The sequence below is a fragment of the Halichoerus grypus genome, chromosome 8 (assembly GCF_964656455.1).
Source record: "Halichoerus grypus chromosome 8, mHalGry1.hap1.1, whole genome shotgun sequence".
Taxonomy (NCBI): domain Eukaryota; kingdom Metazoa; phylum Chordata; class Mammalia; order Carnivora; family Phocidae; genus Halichoerus; species Halichoerus grypus.
The window spans coordinates 127,708,035-127,730,231 of record NC_135719.1 but is presented as its reverse complement, the minus strand read 5'-3'; the positions used below and the strand labels follow the sequence as shown (position 1 = coordinate 127,730,231).

The window sequence follows — 22,197 nt, the reverse complement described above, 5'->3', positions numbered from 1 at the left end:
CCTTCCCAGGAGAGTGTTTTGGGGGTGGGGTGTGGAGGTAGGAGACAGCGTTTAAAGAAAAGTTTCGAGTGTGAATGTTTTTAGAGCGTCCCCAAACTCTCGATTCGACAGTCTCACGATTTCCTATTTTTTAAAACCCTGTCACCCTTTTATTTAACGTTGCCGTTCCTGGGATACTCTTGTATTGGGGATCCCTACGAGGAGAATGAGACTGAGTGGGGAACAAAATAAGCAGCTTAAAAGGCATCTCACCTTTGTTATTTTGCCTAGGGAACGCCCTATTCTGTCACACTGTACAAGGGATGCATCTGCCTTTCTTAACTGAAGCCCTTATCTCATAACCGCTCAGTCTGGTTAGGACAGAACCGAACTGTACTCTTGTTCAAAGAACTACAAATCCCAGAAGGCCTTTCGGCTTAGGCGCCTGCGCATCGCGAGCTCCTTCCTTTCCCCTCCCCATCAAGGGGAAAGACCCGCCCCGCGGTGCTGTCGCTCGCGCTGGAAGAAGCGGAAGAAGATGGCGCTCACCAGGTGGGTTGTTGATGGGGGTCCTCGATACGGAAGGGTCTGGGAGAACCCACCTTTTTCATTTCTCTGCCCACTGTCTCCGGGCGCTGACCTGGCTCGGGACACAGAGCGACGTGGGCTGTGACTACGGTTAGGCCCTGCTCCCGGCTTCCGGGGCGACTAGGCCTCACTGAAGCTGGGGTCTTTCCTGAGCAGTTTCCCGGGTTGAGTTCGTCCCCTCACTAGGGCCGAAAGCCTCGGCGTGGCGAATAGTTCTCCGGCCTCAGATGCCAAGGAGTCGCACGTGTTTTTCGCTTGAGCATCTTGGGGTTGTGGAGAGCGCTCCGTCTGGTCCACGGCTCGGGCGGACACGGCGGGGGTGTGGAGGGCAGTGGCTTATTTGAGCGAAGTGAAGCGGCGGGAGCCGACTGTCCGGCTTACCGCCGTGTGTCTGCCGAAGTCTCGCCTATGCCCCGAAACAAGGATTCCTGAAAAAAAGGGGGGGGCCGGCACTGAACAGAGATTTTTTTAAATTAGCCACTGGTGGTGGCCACTGTTTACTAATAATGCGCTGCTGCTCCGCACTTTTAACTTTGGACCTTAGAATTTCTTCCGTAGATAGAACCACTTCAGATTTTTGCTGTTCCCAGTTGCCTTGGTAACCGCATGTAAAGCGGTCCCCGCCTTTGAGAAAAAGGTGCTTAACTGGGAGATTCCGAGGAGTTACATAACTCCTACTAGTCCGCGACCTCGTTGCCCCATCTAAGTAGAAAAACTTTCCCTGCGAATGAAGCAGGAAAAGTTGAGTTGTCAAAGATGGTTGTAAAGAAAGTAATCGTTTTAGGACATAAGCTTGAGCTCCCTAAACACACTTGATTCTCCTCACACTTATTTTTCCTGGCTGATGACAGTTAATCCCACAAAATGTTTTAATCAGAAAATTCTTGGGGGAATTAATTTTGGGTGCCTTGCTCTATCCTAGGGTTTGTGTGTATACAAAAAGAAATCTAACGGTCTTTGCAGGGAAGATGGGGTACAAGACATACAGATATGAAAGAAAGAATAACACAGAATGCTCACTTGTGTAATACTAACCTTAAGTGCAAAAGAATTAGATTAAATAAGTTGAATGGACTAGGGAGTTTTCTTTAGTAAATGTTACAAGCAGCAAACATTTGAGTGCAAAGATTACCAGAGTTATGAGGAAAGGTATTGTGGAAAAGGTGGAATTTGAAAAGGACACGGGAAGAATAACAGAGATGTTGTGGGTATTGTGTGCTTAAAATTGCAGTGGTAGAGTGCGGTCTTTAAGTGGCTAGCCTTGAGGACTACATAGTTTTCTGATTTCGTTGAGTTCTGTTTGATATGATTCCAGGTGAAATGTTATTTATCTCCAACATCTACCAAGGATTACTTAACAGCAGGGACTTGGCATACTGATGTGTTACAGTATTGGTGTCACCAATTATTGTTACTAAAGATTTAAAATCATACTGATTTAGTTCTCTAAATTCAAGTGTATTTGGGGTTATGTATCTAATAATATCACTTGCGTTTAATATGCTTTATTTGGTGAAGGGGAAAGAGTAGACTAAGATGTCTCAACAGTGGCACTGTTGATGTTTTGGACTGGATAATTCATTCTGGTGTGGGGCTGTCCTATGTATAGTAAGATGTTTAGCAGCATCTTTGGCCTCTATCCATTAGATGCCAGTGGCACCCCTCCCCCGTCCCCTCTCCATTCCCTGTCCCCAAGACTTGACAAGCATAATGTCTCCAGACATTGTCAAATACCTACATTGTAGTTATTTTGCCCCCCAGTTGAGAACCACTGAGGTAGACTTCTGCTTGCATATGCAACCCACAGCCCACTATGTACTCCTTCCCCCTATCCTGCCACCACAGGAGTGTGCCTCTTTGTGGGAATGTCATCCTTTACAAGAAGCAGCACAGTTAAGACCCTCTGGAAGACTAGAGTATGTTCAGACCCTAATCCAGGCCAAGTTATCTGTTTACTGAATTGTCTAAACTCTTTGCTTTGGCAGGCTGCCTGCCTTTTGATCATATTGGTAACCAGTTCTTCCAGCAGAAGGTAAAGAAAAGAGAAAATAAATAAATATTTTGGCTTCTTTGTAACCATCTTTGTATCCCTCCTATGTATTAGATATACATGGTGTACTGAATATAACTATGGTAGAAGCCCAAAACTTTTGACTCCATTCATCCATCCATTCATTCCTCATTCAGTTAGTATTTGCCAAAGGTCTACCATGTTCCAGACACTATTCTAGTGCTGGTTTTACAGTATTAAACCAGTCTGGCAAACTCCTTTATTTTCAAAGCGCTTATATTCTAGGGAGACAGACCATATTCGTGTGTGTGTGTGTGTGTGTGTGTGTGTGTAAACAAATCAATAATGCAATTTCAGGGCACTTGAGTGGCTCAGTCAGTTAAGAGTCTGCCTTCTGTTCAGGTCATGATCCCAGGGTCCTGGGGTAGAGTCCCACATCAGGCTTCTTGTGCAGCGAGGAGCCTGCTTCTCCCTCTGCCTGCCGCTCCCCCTGCTTGTGCTTTCTCGCTCTCTCTTTCTGACAAATAAATAAAATCTTTAAAAAAAATGCGATTTCAGGTAGTAATTACTAGGAATAAAATAAAGATAAAAGGACAGAGTGACTCAAAATGCGGGGCTGCCGTTTTGGATGAGGTGGTCAGAAAACAGCTGTGGGGAGGTATAATTGAGAAGAGACATGAATGCTAAGAAGGAAAGACTGAAAGACCTAGGATGGGGGCACCTGGCTGGTTCAGTCAGTAGAGCATGGGACTGTTGATCTTGGGGTTGTAAGTTCAAGCCCCATGTTGGGTGTAGAGATTACTTATTAAAATCTTTAAATATGAATGAATAAACTGGGGAAGAATTTTCTATAAAAGCACTATAGGAAAGAATGTTCTGAAATAGAATATTTTATGGCAGATGGAATAGCAAATGTGAAGATCTTGAGATGGCTGAAGGCATATAACATTGTAGTGACATAAAGATGGTGAGTGCAAAGGGCAGAGTGAATTTAGTTCTCCTGCAAACATTTAAGTAGCCCTTGCTGTGAGCTAGACAATGCCTGGAGAGTTAGGGATAAAAGAAGCAGAAGGCATGATTCCTGCAAGTTGCTTAGTCTAGTGAGAAAAAGAAAGGTAAATGAGTAGATGATTCTGATACAGTAAGATGGATGTTATAGTAGTGGTGCATAGGGAGTCTTGTAGGAGCATGGATGGGGGCAACTAACCCAAACTGGAGGAGCTCCGAATAATCAAGTATGTATTGAACAGTATTTAGACACTGTGCCGGGGGTTCATAGATTTTCTTATTTAGTACTTAGAGCAACTCTGTGAGGTAGGTAGTCTTTCGATCTGTCTCTACAGATGAGAAGACAGAGGTTCAGAGAGGTAGGTAACTTACTGGGTTACTACCTGGCATAGGTAGGATTTGAACTCTGGGCTCTTAACCATCACAGTACCTGACTCTCTAGACCGGATTAGATCCCTCTTATGTATGTTGTCATAGCACTCTATACTTTTCCTTCATCATTTAACAGAATTTGTAATTATGGATTTGTATGAGGGATTGTCTCGCCTCTGCAAAACTGTAACCTTTCTCAGTTTATAGTCTTGCATACCTAGCACAGTACCTACACCCAAGTGATCAGTAAATATTTTGAATAAATAAGTTCTATTGTTTACTCAAATATGCTTACTAGCCAAGAATCACAAAGAAACCTTAACTTTTCCATTAAATGTGTTATTCATTTATTGGGATCCTTTTGTGGTCCTTTGGGGTATCTCTATAATAATATTTATCATACTTCAAAGTTGCTAAGAATTGCTTGGTAGAAAGGCTGCTTTGATTAAAGAATAACAGACTACATCTTTAGAATTTCTGCTTTGAATCTTTGACCTCTTAACTTTTAAATTGCATTCTAAACTAGATACCTTTGGGAAAACACAGTTAAATATGCAACTTGTATTTTCTTTTATCCACCTCTTTGTTACATTCAGTACTAATACTTATTTTTTTGTATTGACACTAAAATAGTTAAAAGTAAGAAGCATAAAAGTAAAGCAGTTAAAAATAAGGAGTATGAAAGTAGTAAAGACACTAAGGCAACCATATACTAGACAGTTGGCCCCTGGGTAATAGAGGATGCTTCCTTGCTTGTTACAAGAAAGCATAAAAACTCAGTAGTTTATGGTTTATCTATTATATGAACTATCAATTTTTTTATTCTGGGCACCATTTGCCTGCATCCTAGTCAAACATTTTTTATTGTATGTCTCTGAGTATTTATTTCTTTTCAGACAAAATGACTGATATTTAACACTGCCGTAAATCATCAAAATGTTTGACCTTCTGCTCAAGGGAAAAAGTATTATAGTAAAATAGTCTCTGATGGCCAAATTGCAATGATCAAATGTAAGAATTTTTTTAAATTCTGACTTTTATTATCTTTGCTTATAGCTTTTTACCTGCACCTACTCAGCTATCTCAGGACCAGCTTGAGGCTGAAGAAAAGGCAAGATCCCAGAGATCACGACAGACCTCACTGGTCTCCTCCCGAAGAGAACCTCCCCCATACGGGTACCGGAAAGGCTGGATACCTCGGTTATTAGAGGTAAGTAATTGTGCTAACGCTTGTAAAATAAATTTAAACCCTAGAACCTCTGCACATGAATACCAATATGCTAGAAATCCTGGTTGTGTGTTCGTAAGACGTGTACTCCCCTTAGGGCACTGATCTTTTTCTTCTGGCTTATTATCGCTGCTTTGTGATCACAAGAGAATTGTATCTGCTTATATCTCTTCTTATGTCCAACTATTAAACATGTACAAAAGAAACTAACATACCCTCTGTAAATCAGCAATTACTGCATATGGAAAATAATGGGAAAGTAAGAGGAGAAAATGAAAGAATGAGTTCCATGTTCGGGTGCCTTTCCCTCCCTTCTCCCTGAACGCACAATGCCACATAACCCTGCAGAGACAGCCTTCCTCCAGGGAAAACTCCAGCAGCATTTCTTTTTCTGATTTCCTTCCCGTTAAGTATAGTGGCAAGAGCACTGGCAAGTAGTTTAAAAGAATAAATAAAAATAAGTGTTTTTGCATCATACCTGTGCTTCTTACTGTTTGTGTGTCCCTGGGCAGATCCTGACCTCCCTTCATCTGTTTTCTTGTCTTCAATTTGAGAATGTTTATATAGGTCTAATATACGGATTAGGTAAATTTTTTAAGGTTTAAGAGAATTTGATGGTAGAATTGGAGGCAGTGAGGGAGAAAGAAGAAATCTGGAATGATCTTTTTATATCTCTAGCTTGTTCCCAAAAAACAAACATCTTTGGCAGTACCTGTCCTCCTAGTTACTCTGTATCCTGTACTGCAGTTCAATACATATTCCTTTCCCTAATTCCAGGGAAGATTTCCCATGCTTGACCATCTTTTTCATCTAGGGAGAAAAGCAAATATTTGAGACTTAACTATTTTGCTTCCCCGAGACCACTTCCTCTTTGATCAAGCCTTTTTCTTCTCCATCTCTCAATATTCCTTCTTACTCCTGCAAATTTCCTTCCTCCACTTCCCAAGGAAGGTCCCTGCCCTGCTAAAATTCTCTGTTCTTATACCATTCATTTTTGTACCCAGGTATTTTCGCTTTATCACTTTGTTACATTTTGTTCTTTTATGGTTGTGATTTTTACCTTACAAATGTGAAGGGCTCATGCCCTTACCTTTTTTTATATGCCTCCAAGTGGTGATCCTAGTGAACTAAGTATTCATTGGACTGAAATTTGTTCTTTGCACCCAATAAGATGCCATCTGTATTCTCAGTCTCTCCCATGTTTAGGATTCCCCCTACCTACCAGAACACTCTATAGAGCCTAGAAGACAAACTCCCAACTAGATCATATCTTCTAAAAAATTTCCTTGTTTTTTTTCTCAGCTCTCCTCTAGACCTTATTAATTCTAATGTGTGAAGGCCAGTCTTACTAAAATTACTATGGGATTGTTGTTGTTGCTTTTGTTTTCACTGATAGTGTAATTTGTGCAAAATAGAAGATTATCAAGGAGGCTATAATGCCCTCTTATCTGGGGCAAAAAGGTAGTGATTGGCATTATCTAAGAGAAGGGTAGTATGTCTCTTTGGAGGGATGCTAGATATTCTTTGTTTGCCTCTCAATAGATTATAAGGCGGGGGTGGCAGGCATCATTTTACATACAACAGAAATCTCATCCATATTTCCATTTCAGCATTATGACATTCAGGGACTATTAACTTCTTAAAATCTTACTTGACTAAAGGTTTCATATATCCTGGTGGAACAGAACAGTTTATTTGAAAATCAAACCAAAATGGCCAGCTAATCTGGAAATACTGTGAATGCTTTTGTAGGGGAGTGAATGTTCTATGCAGAAAGCATTTTGTTCTAGTTTTCAGAGTAAAAGCTATGATTTTCTGGTAAGCTTAATGACCGCATAATGCCACATCCACAGTTCTGAAGTGCTTATTATCTTTCAAGAACCCCAGCAAATCTGAGCATGTGTCAGATTGATGGCGTGGGTACAGGTAGCACCTTTCTCGGGAATGCTTTAACAATTTTCTACCTAATTTATAAGAAAATGTCTCCCTTAGCTTTATTGTTTGTTTTTAAAAAGGTCAAAATTTTTCTTCAGCAAGTCAGCATATTGTACCTAGGAAATCACATGTCCAAGATCTAATGGAATATTTCTTGAAGGAGGAGGTCTTATAAAAGTTGTTATTTTCAGGGCACCTGGGTGGTCAGTCAGTTAAGCTTCTGCCTTCAGCTCAGGTCATGATCCCAGGGTCCTGGGATGGAGCCCCACATTAGGCTCCTTGCTCAGCGGGGAGCCTGCTTCTCCCTCTCCCTCTGACTGCCGCTCCCTCGCTTGGGGAGTCTCTCTCTGTCAAATAAATAAATAAAACCTTAAAAAAAAGTTGTTCCGTAAAGTTTTTCCATCAAACCTCCTCTAAATGATTGATTTTAATATTTTTTCCTATCTTGTATGTAAGTGATGAATCACTGAATCCTACTCCTGAAACTAATACTGCACTGTATGTTAACTAGCTAGAATTTAAATAAAAATTTAAAAAAAATTTTTTTTCCTATCATTTTTTGGTAGTACTGACTTGCCCTTTTTTGAGCTAAAAGAAGGGAATTTTAGTTCAGTAGAAAATACAAAGTTTTTTGGAGTCAAAAGATCTGAGTTCAAATCCTGCATATGCTAGCTATGACATCTTGGGAAAATCCCTTAACTTGGGCGCCTGGATGGCTCAGTCGTTAAGCGTCTGCCTTCAGCTCAGGTCATGATCCCAGGGTCCTGGGATCGAGTTCCACATCGGGCTCCCTGCTCAGCGGGGAGCCTGCTTTTCTCTCCCTCTCCCATTCCCGCTGCTTGTGTTCCCTCTCTAGCTGTCTCTCTCTGTCAAATAAATAAATAAAATCTTAAAAAAAAAAAAAAAATCACTTAACTTTTCTAAACTTGAATTTTTTCCATAGGAAAATATGAGATGTTGAAGAAATACAAGAATTAAATGAGTGTGGATTATATTTTGTACATTATAATAAGGTCCTAAGCAAATATTACTAAATTTAACAAAATTATTTAAAAATTATATTTAATATTCCTTTGTGTATTTGATGAGCTACCTTTTTTTTGTAATGCTAAACTTCATCAACAGGCTTTACTTAGCTTGTTCTACTTTAGAAGTCTTAGTTCTCTCTTCTAAATAATTGTATACAGTCACCATTAGAAAAATGGTGAACTCATTTCTTGAGCCTTCCTATTCTGTTTATTTGCTTCTCGTGGAACATGAATAAATACATTATGAAAGTCTGGTTCCAAGAAAAAATTCTTTACATTTCTGCGCAATTATAGCTTGAATGGTTACTCACTAAGAAAATTATATATGCTAAAACTAAAAATCTTTTCCTTGTCCTAAACACTGTCCTTAATTTCTTAATATATATAAACATATAAAAATCTAGATTTGTTGCCATGGTTTAGAAGCCCTTTCATGATCTGGTGTTTGTCTACCCATGCAAGCTAGAGGCTCCAGCCCCACATCGGGGCTTGTTTCCTAGACCCACATCCACTTGTTTCCTAGAACATTCCAAGTTCATTCTTGCAGCAGGGCCTTCACACTATTTGCTCTGCCTAGAAAATGCTTCCCTCAGATCTTCCTATGCCTGATTTCTCATTATTCAGGCTTTAGCTCATGTTACTTCTTCACAAAGGCCGTCCCTGCCCTATTGAAAGTAGCCTCTGTTTGCAGTCCCATTATATTTTCAAGACATTTATCACAAGCCAAAGATTAGGCTTTTTATATCTGTGCCCACTAGGATGTACACTGTACAAGACCAGGGACCTCTGTTTTCTTTATTGCTATATCTCTAGCATCTAGCATAACAACATCTCGATAATTGTTGAATGAATGAATGTATCTTGAATCTGAAATTACAATTAAATATTCTTATTTTTCTTTTTAATACATAGGATTTTGGAGATGGAGGTGCTTTTCCAGAGATCCATGTGGCCCAGTATCCACTTGATATGGGGCGAAAGAAAAAAATGTCAAATGCACTGGCCATTCAGGTGGATGCTGAAGGAAAAATTAAATATGATGCAATTGCTCGGCAAGGACAGTCAAAAGACAAGGTAATCCTCTCAATGATAAATATCTTTTGAAGACGTTTTTTGTTTGTTTGTTTTTGTTTTTTATTGTGTGTAAATGGTACATATCTGGCCATTTAGTTTTATTAAAAGTAGCAATGAGGGGTACCTGGGTGGCTTAGTCGGTTAAGCCTCCAATTCGGCTCAGGTCATGATCTCAGGGTCCTGGGATCAAGCCCCGTGTTGGACTCCACGCTCAGTGGGGAGTCTGCTTGAGGATGCTCTCTGTCTCTCTCCCTCTCCCTCTGCCCCTCCCCTTGCTCGTGCGCTCTCGTGCTCTCTCAGAATTAAAAAAAAAAAGTAGCCAATGAAATATACTTAGGCTAACTGAAGATAGGACTTCATAACAATATGAACAATATTATGACTTCATAATAGTAATGACTTTTTCCTTTGAAGTCTCCCAAATTGATGAAAACTTATATATACTTGGGGTTTTCATCTATTTGTTTAACATTTTAAAAACAATTTGAAATTGTTAAATTCTAATTATTTTAAGCTCTTTTATAGTACTAACAGTTTTTAAATGCTAGAAAATTGTTCAAAATCTACAATTCTAGCACCCCACAAAAAAAAAAATTATTTTTTTTGTATAGTCTTCTGATTCTTTCTCGTGAACTTACAAAGTACTTACATAGATATTTAATTACTTTAACAGTTCATTTGAATTACACAAACTTTTTTCTCCCTTAAGTATAAGACTGGCACTTGCTATCCAGATTTATGATGGCCCTGCTTACAAAGTAATCCAAAGACCAAAAATAAAATTTACTTAAAATAATCTCATCCCAGAGCAGCTATACTCAGAGCCAGGGAACTGTTTTTAAGAAGACCTAGTTTTTTCCCTCGTAAATAAGTGCTCCACATAAAGGTAAAGATATCTTTAGAATTAAAGATGTTGGGAAAAATACTTGAGAACCTTCAGTACCTGTCCTTTGTCTCGCTGTCCTGGAAACATTTTCATTTTACCCTCTACAATAGCACTAATGACAGCCCATCCTCTGCTCCTGCATCAGGGTCCCTGAGTTCTTAGGGAAAACAGTTTCACTGTCATGCAAATCTGTGTCTTGGGTTTCAACTGGGCTCCCTCGGTGTTCCTCCAACCTCTAGCTCCTCCTCCTCTCCATCTCCTCTCAGCTTAACAGGTGACTAGGTGACATCTGTTTGCATATAAAGACTAGTGGAAGAAAATTGTCTGCTTTCTTTATCCTACATGTGGCTTTCTGTCTTGACCTTTCCTTTTGTCTCTATAAGAAAGCTCTTGTATCTAAACCTAATCTTGCCAGATGTGCTGTAGTGTATCCTGGATCTCATTCCTTACCCTCTCCTTTACAGCCTCACTTTTTCTTTATTCTTCTTGTTAACCATGACTTTCACCTCCCCTCCTTTACTGGCTCCTTCCTGTGAGCTTTTAAATATGCTTGCTTTTCTCATCTCATCTTTTGTAAGAAAATTCTTCCCTGACTACCCTCAGGACTCTCTCTAGCTACCACCAAATTTCCACCTAGTTTTCTTCACTTGCCTTCAAGCTTTTTGCTTGTTATCTGTTCTCTCTACTTCTTCACTTTCTTTCATTCTTCATTTCACTGTAATAGAGCCTCACCTCAGCCAGTCTGCTGAGATAAACTCTGGCAAAAGTCTCTAGACTTTGTTTCTCACAACATCATCTCTTTGACTAATCTAATTTATTCTCTTGGCTAAAATTGCCACTTACTTTGGTGACTGTTGGATCTGTGTCTCCAGCCCAGTTTTCTCTCCTGGGCTCTAGGTCCTTCTATCTTAGTGTCTGCAAGGGCAAAGCTATTAGATTTTCCCAAAGCACTGCTCATCAAACCCAAACCTAAGTGGATAATATTCCACTTAATCTACCTTCTCTATTCTCTAACTCAGCGACTTGCAGTGATAACTTCTGATTGACTATGCTAAAAGTCTGGGAGTTCTTTTTTCCCATTATTTTAATGATTTTTTTTTAAATAATAATAAGTTCTTACTGTAGAAGATATCAACAGTACATAAGTATGTATATACAGTTCTGCCTACTTCTCCCACTTCACTTCCTAGAGGTAAGTACTGTTACTATAATGATATACATCCTTCCAGATCTTTGTTATGGATTTAGATATTGATGTATACATATTCCCACTTTATATACAAACACACAAACATCTTTTTTTACATGAATGAGATTTTAATATTCATAACTTTCATAGACTTGCTTTTTTTACTTAATATGTTCTGAAGATTTTTATTAGTATATATAGGTCTGCTTTATTTTTTTTTTTTTTAAGATTTATTTATTTTAGGGAGAGAGTATGTGCACGGGGAGGGGGAGGGGCAGAGGGAGAGAGAGTCAAGCAGACTCTGCACTGAGCATGGAGCCCAACACGGGGCTCAATCTCATGACCCTGAGATCATGACCTGAGCCAAAACCGAGAGTCAGAGGCTTAACCGACTGAGCCACCCAAGCGCCCTAGTCTGCTTTATTTTTAAAAGATCTATATATAATTCCATGGTGTGCTTAGGCCTGAATTTTTATTTTTAAGCATTGGTTGTTTCTTAAAAAAAAAAAAGCATTGGTGGTTTCTAATTTTTTACTTTTCAGGCAGTACTGTATTCAAGATCCATGTACAAATACCTTTTTGCACATGAATATTTGTGTAAAATAAATTCTTAGTGGACTTACTGGGTCAAAGGATATTCAGATGTCAGATGTGACACATAAAGCTATGTGTTCTCTAAAAAGACTTTGCTGAACACTCATTCCATTCCTTTGTGTTTCCCTTAGGCCCTCCATCTGTTTAGTCACCATGATTTATCTTCTTAACACTTCCCAAGTATATGCCCTTCTCTGCTACTTAATTCAGGCCCTTATCATTTCTTGCTTTATTTACCACAGCAGAGTCTGAACCCATCTCCTTGGCATTTGTCCTGCCTGCCTAGAAAAACAGATTCATCCTTGTTTATTTGTTTAGCTTTCTCTCTCTCTCTCTCTCCACACACACAGACACACACACACACACACACACACACACAAGTGTGCATGCTTAAAATCTTTCCACGGCCTTTAAGGTAACCAGCCAAGCTCCTTATGGCACACTTGACCCCTTCCTTACCTTTCTAGCCTAGCCTCAACTCTCATGACCACAATACTGAAATCCAAAAGTAAAAAGTCCAGTTTTAGCCATTCTGTTTATTTTCAGTACAAAATAATCACCATTGTGCGTGGTTGTTAAAGAAGAAAAAACTTTCATGGCGCCCAGCTGGCTCAGTCGATGGAACATACACAACTGTTGATCTTGGGGTTGTGAGTTCGAGCCCCTACACTGGGTGTAGAGATGACTTAAACATTTTTTTAAATCTTTTAAAAAAAGAAGAAAAAGCTTTCAGGCATTTTCTGTAAAGATCTGCTGTGAGGAACTACTGGCAGCTTCCCTAATATGGCACGTTCTGTCTTACCATGGGAACTTCCTGGGCATGCCCTCCTGTGCATGGGAAAGCCCTCCCCCTATTCTTCGACTCATTTCTGTTGCTTTCAAATCGCAGCTCGCTCTTCACTGTTTCAGGGTACTCCTCCTAAGCTTCTTTGGCTATATGGGGTTTCCTTTCTTCCTCTTCCCTATGTTTATCATAGCAGTCATCACCTTTCGCTGTGCTTAACCTTTCACCACTATCTATGTCATTTGACTGTAAGCTCTATGAGGACAGAGATTATATCTTTAGGATTCCTCTTTGGCATCTAACTTAGTGCTTGAGATTTTGGTACACAGACATTCATCAGTTATTATTGGAGAAGCGATAGCAGTTTTCATTGAATAACAGAAAACCACTTCTGAGCCAGTAGGGAAGCATAGTTGATTCCTGCAAAAGGAAAAATAGGTCCCTATACAGCAGGACATATACTGTAAACGTCCCCTGTGCCGTGGAGGCCTTCACTGGGCTTTAACTGCCTTTCTTTTGATACATCTCTTCTTCTTTGGAATAATCACTATTCTTTATTGGTATGTACTGCCTCTCCTCTCATTGGTTAGGAAAAAGCAAAACTTTAGGACAGTAGTTTGGTATTGGCAGGTTGATAATTTTGAATGACATACCGTTTTAGCTCATTTTGCATTAAATTTCAAGATTGGAAACCACAAATTTTCTCTGATGCCCAGAGAATGTCTGAAAGTTTTTTTCATTCTCTAACATGTTGGTAATTATTTTGTTTTGAAAGTAGAGTAAAAATGTTAGAACTGTTTATTTTTAGATTTCCGTATTCTGGCCGAAAAGGTCTTTAAAGTAATATTCCTTTGTACGCTGAAAGCTTTACATGTTTGTCTATAATGCAGCCACTACAGTTGAATCCAAAACTAGTAGTTTATAGAGGTACCACTCAGAGGTTCAACCCTGATTCTAACCCTAATCCTAATGGGGGAAGCTATGCATGTGTAGGGATAGGAGGTATATAGGAAGTCTCTGTACCTTACTCTTAATTTTGCTGTGAACCTAAAACTGCTCTAAAAACATAAAGTCTTTAAACACACACCCACACACAATGAAGATTTTTTAACAGAATGAGCAGGGCACTGAATGAATTGAGAAGAAAGATAGTGAATAGAGTGGCTACTTGGACTGTTCTAACATTGTTCCTGGTGGATGTATTTCCTTGCTGGACTTTATGCCCTGGAATATACATTTGAGCTTCTTACACAAATTTAATAAATAAGTATTTCAATTTTTTAAAAAGTGGGTGGGTTAATGCATGAAGTTTTTGAATGCATTTAATAATTCAACATTAACTGAGTATATGTTGGCAAATGCATGTTGGAGGAGGGGGACACTTCTTGATTGTTTGGGACTGTCTTGAACAGTGTATAATGTTTAGCATGACTGCCACTACCTATTAAATGCCTGTAGTGCCTTGGAGGAGGCAGCAATGCCCTGTTATAAAACCACTGATTTTCCTGTTTTAGAAGTAGGGATTGGCTACTAAATGTGGCTTTAAAATGGGGCTTTAAAAATTTATTATCATTCAGGAGGCTGATATTCAGGTCTTTGGCATAGGATGAAAACAGTTTATTGGATTATTGAATTTACATTATAGTGCAAAGATTTCTGATTTATGTCAGAGGGATCTGGTTTTCTTCAGAAACCTGAGAGTTCTCACTGAAATATTAATAGTGAAAGGTCAAGAATGGTAAATGCTAGCCGTGGGTATAAGAGATTAAGAAAAAAGGCAAGATTGCAAGGGATAATATTCTAGGGCAAGTCTAAGGCCATAGAGCTCTCTACATGTAAAATTAATACTGTATACACAAGACTTATAGTAATACAAAATTGGTAGGGAAAAACATTTCTTGAATTAAATTTTGATGGAACTAAATCCTTTTTTCCCCCCAATTGTGACTTGAGTGATAAATCTTGAAATAAAAAGCCTTGATGTTTACATTTTTCCTTCTGAAATAGTTCTATGGGAAATGTTACATACATGATAAAGAATGCCTTCAGCCCCTTCCTCCCCCCCAAATTCCTCCCCCCCAAAAAATAACTCCCAGCAGCTTTAAACCGACCCCAAGATAAATTGTATTTTGCCTTGTTCATATGATTTCACAAACAAGCTAAGTCTAAAGATGGTGTTTCCTTTTTATCCCCCAAATTGGTGAATATGTTGACAGATGTATCCTGTCAGGTCAGTCCAGTCCTTTGCCAGTTTTCAGTAATAAAAATAAAGTTTCACAGATGAGTTATTGCTTTATATCGTTCACACAGCTCATTTGTGCTCCTCATACCTTCTAGAGTATATTGTATTTTTTCAGATAACCCTCCCTAGCCCCTTTGCCTCCTGGGATATACTGAGTTTCTTCAGCACATTTGGTCTCAAGCAATAAAAATTTGGGGTTTTATAGTTAATTACCATGGAGGAATCTTGCTTTTCAGACGTCCTTCACTCAGCTTTGTGAGATGCTAGAATCTTATTGATGTTCACTTAAAGGGTTATTAACTTTGGAATACCCAAATAAGAAGCAGCAAATGGCTCTTGCATGCTAAATTAGTATTGAGACTTTATGTTGAGCATATATGACTACCAGGGAGCCATTTACATAGAATCCCTTCCTGTAATGATTGCTGTGTAAAAGTAATTAACTCTTCATAGTCTAGATATTATTTTCTAGAGTATTGTTATGTAATTTTAAACTCATGTGGTACAGATTTTTCAATCTTGAAAAGAAGACTTTTGAGGTCAGTTACTAGCTGTGTGATCTTAATGTACTGAGCCTCACTCTTGTCCCCAGAGTGAGTTTTAGGTCCCTTCCAAATGAACACTGAGAGGATGGTGACACTAGCAGCTCACATATCAGTGGTCATGTTTTGTGGTAAACTGTCTACACTTTCTTTCCTGATCCTTTGTCTCATTCCTGAGAAAAACAAGCTAGAGGTTTCTCTGTAGCCATGAGATATTTTTTTCTGGGAAATCCACAGATTATAGAGAACCTTCTGTAGGGCCTACAATATCATCACCTTTAGCATAGAATTGAGCATCTCTAAAATTCATATATTCATTCATTTGTACAGAAAATATTGACTTGAATGCCTCCTGTGGACCAGGCATTGTTACAGGCCCTGGAGATAACTTTAATGAATAAGAGATTCCTCATCAGTAACATAGGTATAATCATTGTACATACCTCAGGGTTGATAGAAAAGTTCAGGTAGTTAATATATATAAAGCAAAAGAATAGTGGCACAGAATAAGTGCTTAATAAATTTTAGCTATTATTATTACTTTAATAGAGATACAGATAAACAAGTAAAATGGGAAATAATTTCATACTGTGAGCAATGCTTTGAAGACAGTACTCAAAGAGTGCTGTGACACTGAGTGATTGGGTGGGGAAGGGTTGCTTTAGCGTGGTAGTCAAGACAGGCCTCATCAATGCATTCATGACCTTTGAACTGAAACTCAGAGCTTGAGAATTCACATGAAGAACTAGGAACAACACTTTTAAGGCCCAGAATTCCGGGGGGAAAGCATGTTGTGTTCAAAAAACAGGAAGAGCTAATGTGATTGAAGCATAATGAATGAGGAAGTGAGAGGTACAGGGGGAGATTAAAGCTGTAGGCAAAGCCAGGTCAGGTTGTATAGGCCAGGAAGTATTTTTTTTTTAAGATTTTATTTTATTTATTTGAGTGAGAGAGGGAGCACAAGAGGGGGTAGGGTCAGAGGGAGAAGCAGACTCCCTGCTGAGCAGGGAGCCCGATGCGGGACTCAATCCCAGGACTCCGGGATCATGACCTGAGCCGAAGGCAGTTGCCACCCAGGCGCCCAGCCAGGAGTTATTTTTTGCTTTGTTGTTTAGAATAAGAAATTAAGAATAGCCTGCATTTCCTTTAAGCTATTTTTTGGTAAAGATTTTTTTTATTTAATTAATTAATTATTTATTTATTTATTTACTTATTTATTTATTTATGAGAGAGATTGAGAGTGGAAGCAGAGGGGGAGGCAAGCAGACTCCACACTGAGCATGGAGCCCCATGTGGGGATTGATCTCACCACTCTGAGATCATGAAATGAACCGAAATCAAGAGTCGGATGCTTGAGGTGCCTGGGTGGCTCAGTCGTTAATCATCTGCCTTCGGCTCAGGTCATGATCCCAGAGTCCTGGGATCGAGCCCTGCATCAGGCTCCCTGCTCAGCGGGGAGCTTGCTTCTCCCTCTCCCACTCCCCCTGCTTGTGTTCCCTCTCTCGATATATATTTGACAGAGAGAGCACAAGCAGAAGGAGAGAGAGGGAGAAGCAGGCTCCCTGCTGAGCAAGGAGCCCGATGTGGGACTCGATCCCAGGACCCTGGGATCATAACCCGGGCCGAAGGCAGCCAGTTAACTGACTGAGCCACCCAGGTGTCCCAGAGGTACTGGAAATTTAACAAATAAACAGCATTCTAGATTTTGCTGCTTGAGTCAGGAATTTTTGATACACATATAAAGAACAACTAGGGAATATGAAAGAAAACCAAATTCCCAGGTACTTAAGACCTTCAAGAATTACTACTATAAACCAAAGTCTTATATCAATAATTGCATTCTACCATGACATTCCTTAAAAATAGCTTAAAGGAGGGGTGCCTGCCTGGGTGGCTCAGTCAATTAAGCATCTGACTTTTTTTTTTTAAGATTTTATTTATTTATTTGACAGAGAGATATATATCGAGAGAGGGAACACAAGCAGGGGGAGTGGGAGAGGGAGAAGCAAGCTCCCCGCTGAGCAGGGAGCCTGATGCAGGCTACCACATCAGTGTCAGCTTCATAGAAACATGGTGAGCCCAGTAGAAATTATAGCCGTCCTAAATTTGGATAATGAGTATAAAATAAGTTGTGTATATAGAATATGTTTTGGTTTTCCTTTTTTTTCTTTTGCCCCACAGAAGAAAGTGTTCTGGGTTTTTTGACCATGGCACGTGTTCATTTTCTTAGTCTGTGAATAGAGTTGATGCCAGAAAAGACAAACATTATAAGTAGAGTGAGGTCAATGAAATTTTCCAGGCCCAGTGAATTTGAAAATTATTTGGTAACCTGACTTAAATTCTGATGAGCTTGTAATCCAAGATAATGGTGCTATAGACAATTTATATCATCATTAATTTCAAGTCTTAGCCTCAAAAATACGGATCACTGATGCATAAGATTTTGTTGGCGCAATTTATTTGGATACTGACTTGATTAGAAGATCTCAAATAATTTAAATGCATGAGGTCAAAGGAAAATTATTAACTTATATAGCCAGGGCAGTAATTTGTGTATATATTTTAAGCTTCCTTGGTTTTAAAATCTAAAAGACAAAATCTGTGTCCTAAATTTATAAGTGTGCTGACTTCTGAAATTATTTAATGAGGTTGCTTCTTTTCATTCTCTGCTTTTCTTGAGCCTGCTTGTGTTTGAACATTTTAGGTCATTTATAGCAAGTATACTGACCTGGTTCCCAAGGAAGTCATGAATGCAGATGACCCAGACCTGCAAAGACCTGATGAAGAAGCCATTAAAGAGGTAATAGGATATTGAGAGAGAGAGAGATATAAGTATTTTAGATGACTTTCTACATCTTTATTAACTTTCAAACCACTCAATATGGTATTTCTTATTTCAGATAACAGAAAAGACAAGAGTAGCCTTAGAAAAATCTGTATCACAGAAGGTTGCTGCAGCCATGCCAGTTCGAGCTGCTGATAAACTGGCTCCTGCTCAATATATTCGGTATGATCTTGCCTGGAAGTCTTGGTTTCACGTCGGACTTGATTGGGATTGGGGGTCCTGGTATTCTTTCACTATCCTACTTAGTCACAGTTGAAAATGTAATTTTTTGAATAATGACCTGAAGCCTATTGACTCTGTGCAGACTATTGAAAGCAGAATTTTTTAAAGATATCTACTTAGAAGATATTTAGCTATTAGGCTATTTTCAAAATATATTTTTTGTTTTTAGAAATTAATAATTACAGCATATGATCCAAACTGCAAATATTACTTATAGTTTCCCATTTGTATATAATAGGCTTTATATAACATATATTTATATAATATTATGTCATAATTACTATATAATAGTAGTTATATAACATGTAATAGTAGTATAATAACAGAATATTGGTAGTGTACTAATACCATTTATATAATAATAGGCATCTTTATAATACTTATACATTTTGAAGGATTTCATTCAACTAAATCCTTATGTAGAGAGATGATTCACATGTAGGTATTACAGGAAAAATCAGCTTATAGAGCTGCTACTATTATTTTTTCTCTGTTTTACAACCTATGATTAGTGAAGAACTACTAATTCTAAGCTGCCTGCTGAGAATATTATGGGGCGTTTCTTCTGCAAATGCAAACTTACAAAATAGGTACCATTTTCTAGACCTCTTATCTGTGAAATTGAACACCATGCCTTCCATGGTGGAAAATGGCCAGGGATGGATTATTTGCAAACTAATCTGACTCTAGTTTACATTTTGCTTACAACTCATTATTGCTCTTAGTTCTCTTATTTCCATTGCTATCTGCTCTGCCTAAATATTTTTGCTACTTTCTATTAATACTTTATGAAAGGAATTGACAGTATAGTCTAGCTTAGAATTATAACAGAAGAAAAATACCTATTGAGTTTGAACTAGTTATACCTTTAGTTTCATCTGCATTCTTCAGATACACACCATCTCAACAAGGAGTGGCTTTCAACTCTGGAGCTAAACAGAGAGTTATTCGGATGGTGGAAATGCAGAAAGATCCAATGGAGCCTCCAAGGTTCAAGTAAGTAGGTAGCCTCTTGAGAATAAAACACCGTTTTGTTTTGTTTTTTTTTGTTTTTTTAAGATTTTATTTATTCATTTGAGGGAGAGAGACAGAGCACAAGCAGGGGGAGAGGCAGAGGGAGAGGGAGAAGCAGACTCCATGCTGAGCTGGGAGCCTAACATGGGGTTCGATCCCAGGACCTAGAGATCATTACCTGAGCTGAAGGCAGAGGCTCAACCATCTGAGCCACCCAGGCGCCCCAATAAAACACTATTCTTAAAAAAGATATGAGAGGAGCAAAATATCCCAAATATCCATCAGTAAGTGAGAGGATAAATTGTGGGACATTTATACATGGAATACTATTGATATTAAAATAATTGTTTTAATTAATTTAATAAAAAAGAGTAAACTTTTAATACATGAAATAACATGGATGAATCTCAAAAGTATTATGTTGAGTGAAAGAAACCAGACAAAAACAAGTACATTCTGTATGATTCCAATTATATAAAACTCTAGAAAATGAAAACTAATCTGTAGTTACAGGAGGTAGATCAATGCCTGTGGTGAAGGAGGGGAGGAGAGGGGATGAGAGGAACAAGAAGGATAGGCAAGGACGTGCAGAAACTTGGAGGTGATGAGTATGTTCACTATCTTGATTGTGATGATAGATTTCACAGGTGTATACTTGTGTCAGACTTAAACAGTACACTTAAATATGTATAGTTAATTGCATGTCAGTTGTACCTCAATAAAGCTGTTTAAAAAAAAAATGGGGCACCTGAGTGGCTGAGTCCATAAAGCATCGAACTCTTGATTTTGGCTTAGGTCATGATCTCAGGGTCCCGGGATTGAGCCCCATGTCGGCTCCACACTGGGCATGGAGCCTGCATAAGATTCTCTCTCTCCCTCTGCCCCTCCCCCCACTCTAAAAAAATAAAAGTAGGGGCACCTGCGTACTCATTCGGTTAAGCGTCTGACTTTTGATTTCAGCTTAGCTCATGATCTCAGGATTGTGAGATCAAGCCCCACGTCAGGCTTCACAGAGTGTGGAGCCTGCTTGAGGTTCTCTCTGTCCCTCTCCCCACTCCCTCTCTTAAAAAATAAAAAAGTAAAAGAAAAGAGTAGGGGTACCTGGCTGGCTCAGTTGGTAGAGCATGTGAGTCTTGATCTTGGGGTCATGAGTTCAAGCCTGATGTTGGTTGTGGAGCCTACTTTAAAAAAAAAAAGTATATTACCCTGTGAAATGATAATGATATTGTGGAGGTGAGGTGGATGGTGATGATGACAAGGTTGGCTGTGATTTAACAGTTGTGGACGCTGAGTGACTGATATATGATAGATGAACATTCATTATAAACTCTGTTTGTTTTTGTATATGTTTGAAGCTTTATAAATGGGAAGGGGAAACTTGAGACATACTAACCAAAATGGAAAAATGTCTAACACTCTCTGGTTGTGCTTTGATTTATCCTTCAGGATTAATAAGAAAATTCCCCGAGGACCACCTTCCCCTCCTGCACCTGTCATGCATTCTCCTAGCCGAAAGGTAATCTTTGCTGTAGTCTAACATCTTTTTTTGTACTCATGATTATTAATTTTATAAGTAACCTCCCATAGAACAAAGTCTAGATGCCTATACAGGTACATTTTGCCATGCTTACTGTTTTTTTAATATGATTTTTAAGATCAAATAAGGACCCACTCAGGACTATAATGTGTAGTTCCAGAGTGCTTATGAGAATGTATGTAAAATGTTAGCTTTTAGTTTTCATGTTATTAGCCTGACCCTTGCTTTAAATGGAATGAACAGGGTCTGCTATTTGATAAGCAGGATATTATCATAGTTAGAGGAAGTGAGGGATTAATAGGCCTCTGATAATCTGAGTGGCATTTTTTAGGTATGATTTATTATCCAACTGAAAGAACAAATTTTCATCTTAAAGAAGTCTTGTCACTTTATTTTTTTAATAGACCAATTCTTTATTTTTTTAAAGATTTATTTACTTATTTTAGAGAGTGAATGCATGAGTGGGGCGAGGGGCAGAGGCAGAGAGAGAGGAAAAGAGAATCCCAAGCAGACCCTCCGCTGAGAGCAGAGCCCAGTGCAGGGCTTGATCCTATGACCCTAAGATCATGACCTGAGCCAAAACCAAGAGTTATTAAACACTCAACTGACTAAGCCACCTAGGTGCCTCTCACATCACTTTAAATATGGAAAAATACTCACCAGCATTTATAATTGTCAAAAATAATTTGTAGAATATTTTCCATTTTTTATATTAAAGTTATTATTAGAATCCATGGTATGGGAACATAGTATATAGTGCTACCAAACAAATGGAATTTTGACCTTTGACTAAATCTATTCACATGTCAGTGTTTATTGAACTGTCTTTGAAGAGAACATTGTACATAGGTTTTTAGCTGGACTACAAATTGGAAAATGTCTCTTCTTCCATTCTTTTGTCCACTCAGATGACCGTGAAGGAGCAACAAGAGTGGAAGATCCCTCCTTGTATTTCAAACTGGAAAAATGCAAAGGTAATTAAGTTTCATAAAATCAGTCTCCTACTATTAGAACCTACTGGGAAACAGGAAGGAGCTTTAGCCTCAGAAACTTTCATTAAATCCTCAGCATCTCACTTAGCTGAGTGTTTTCAAAAAGGAACACCCAACTTATGTGACT

General features: G+C 38.8%; 1 protein-coding gene across 2 annotated transcripts in view; it reads left to right on the top strand.

The window, feature by feature from the left end:
• Positions 1 to 461: 461 nt before the first annotated feature.
• The window catches only part of SNW1 (SNW domain containing 1), a 32,235-nt gene continuing 10,499 nt past the window's right edge, over positions 462 to 22,197 (top strand). For both annotated transcript variants that reach the window (XM_036084365.2, XM_036084364.2), the window contains exons 1-8: positions 462 to 531; positions 5,015 to 5,168; positions 9,062 to 9,223; positions 18,165 to 18,260; positions 18,361 to 18,467; positions 19,419 to 19,523; positions 20,988 to 21,057; positions 21,987 to 22,052. In XM_036084365.2, coding sequence (XP_035940258.1) covers positions 518 to 531; positions 5,015 to 5,168; positions 9,062 to 9,223; positions 18,165 to 18,260; positions 18,361 to 18,467; positions 19,419 to 19,523; positions 20,988 to 21,057; positions 21,987 to 22,052 — 774 coding nt within the window. In that variant the 5' untranslated portion in view covers positions 462 to 517. The remainder of the gene's footprint in view (positions 532 to 5,014; positions 5,169 to 9,061; positions 9,224 to 18,164; positions 18,261 to 18,360; positions 18,468 to 19,418; positions 19,524 to 20,987; positions 21,058 to 21,986; positions 22,053 to 22,197) is intronic.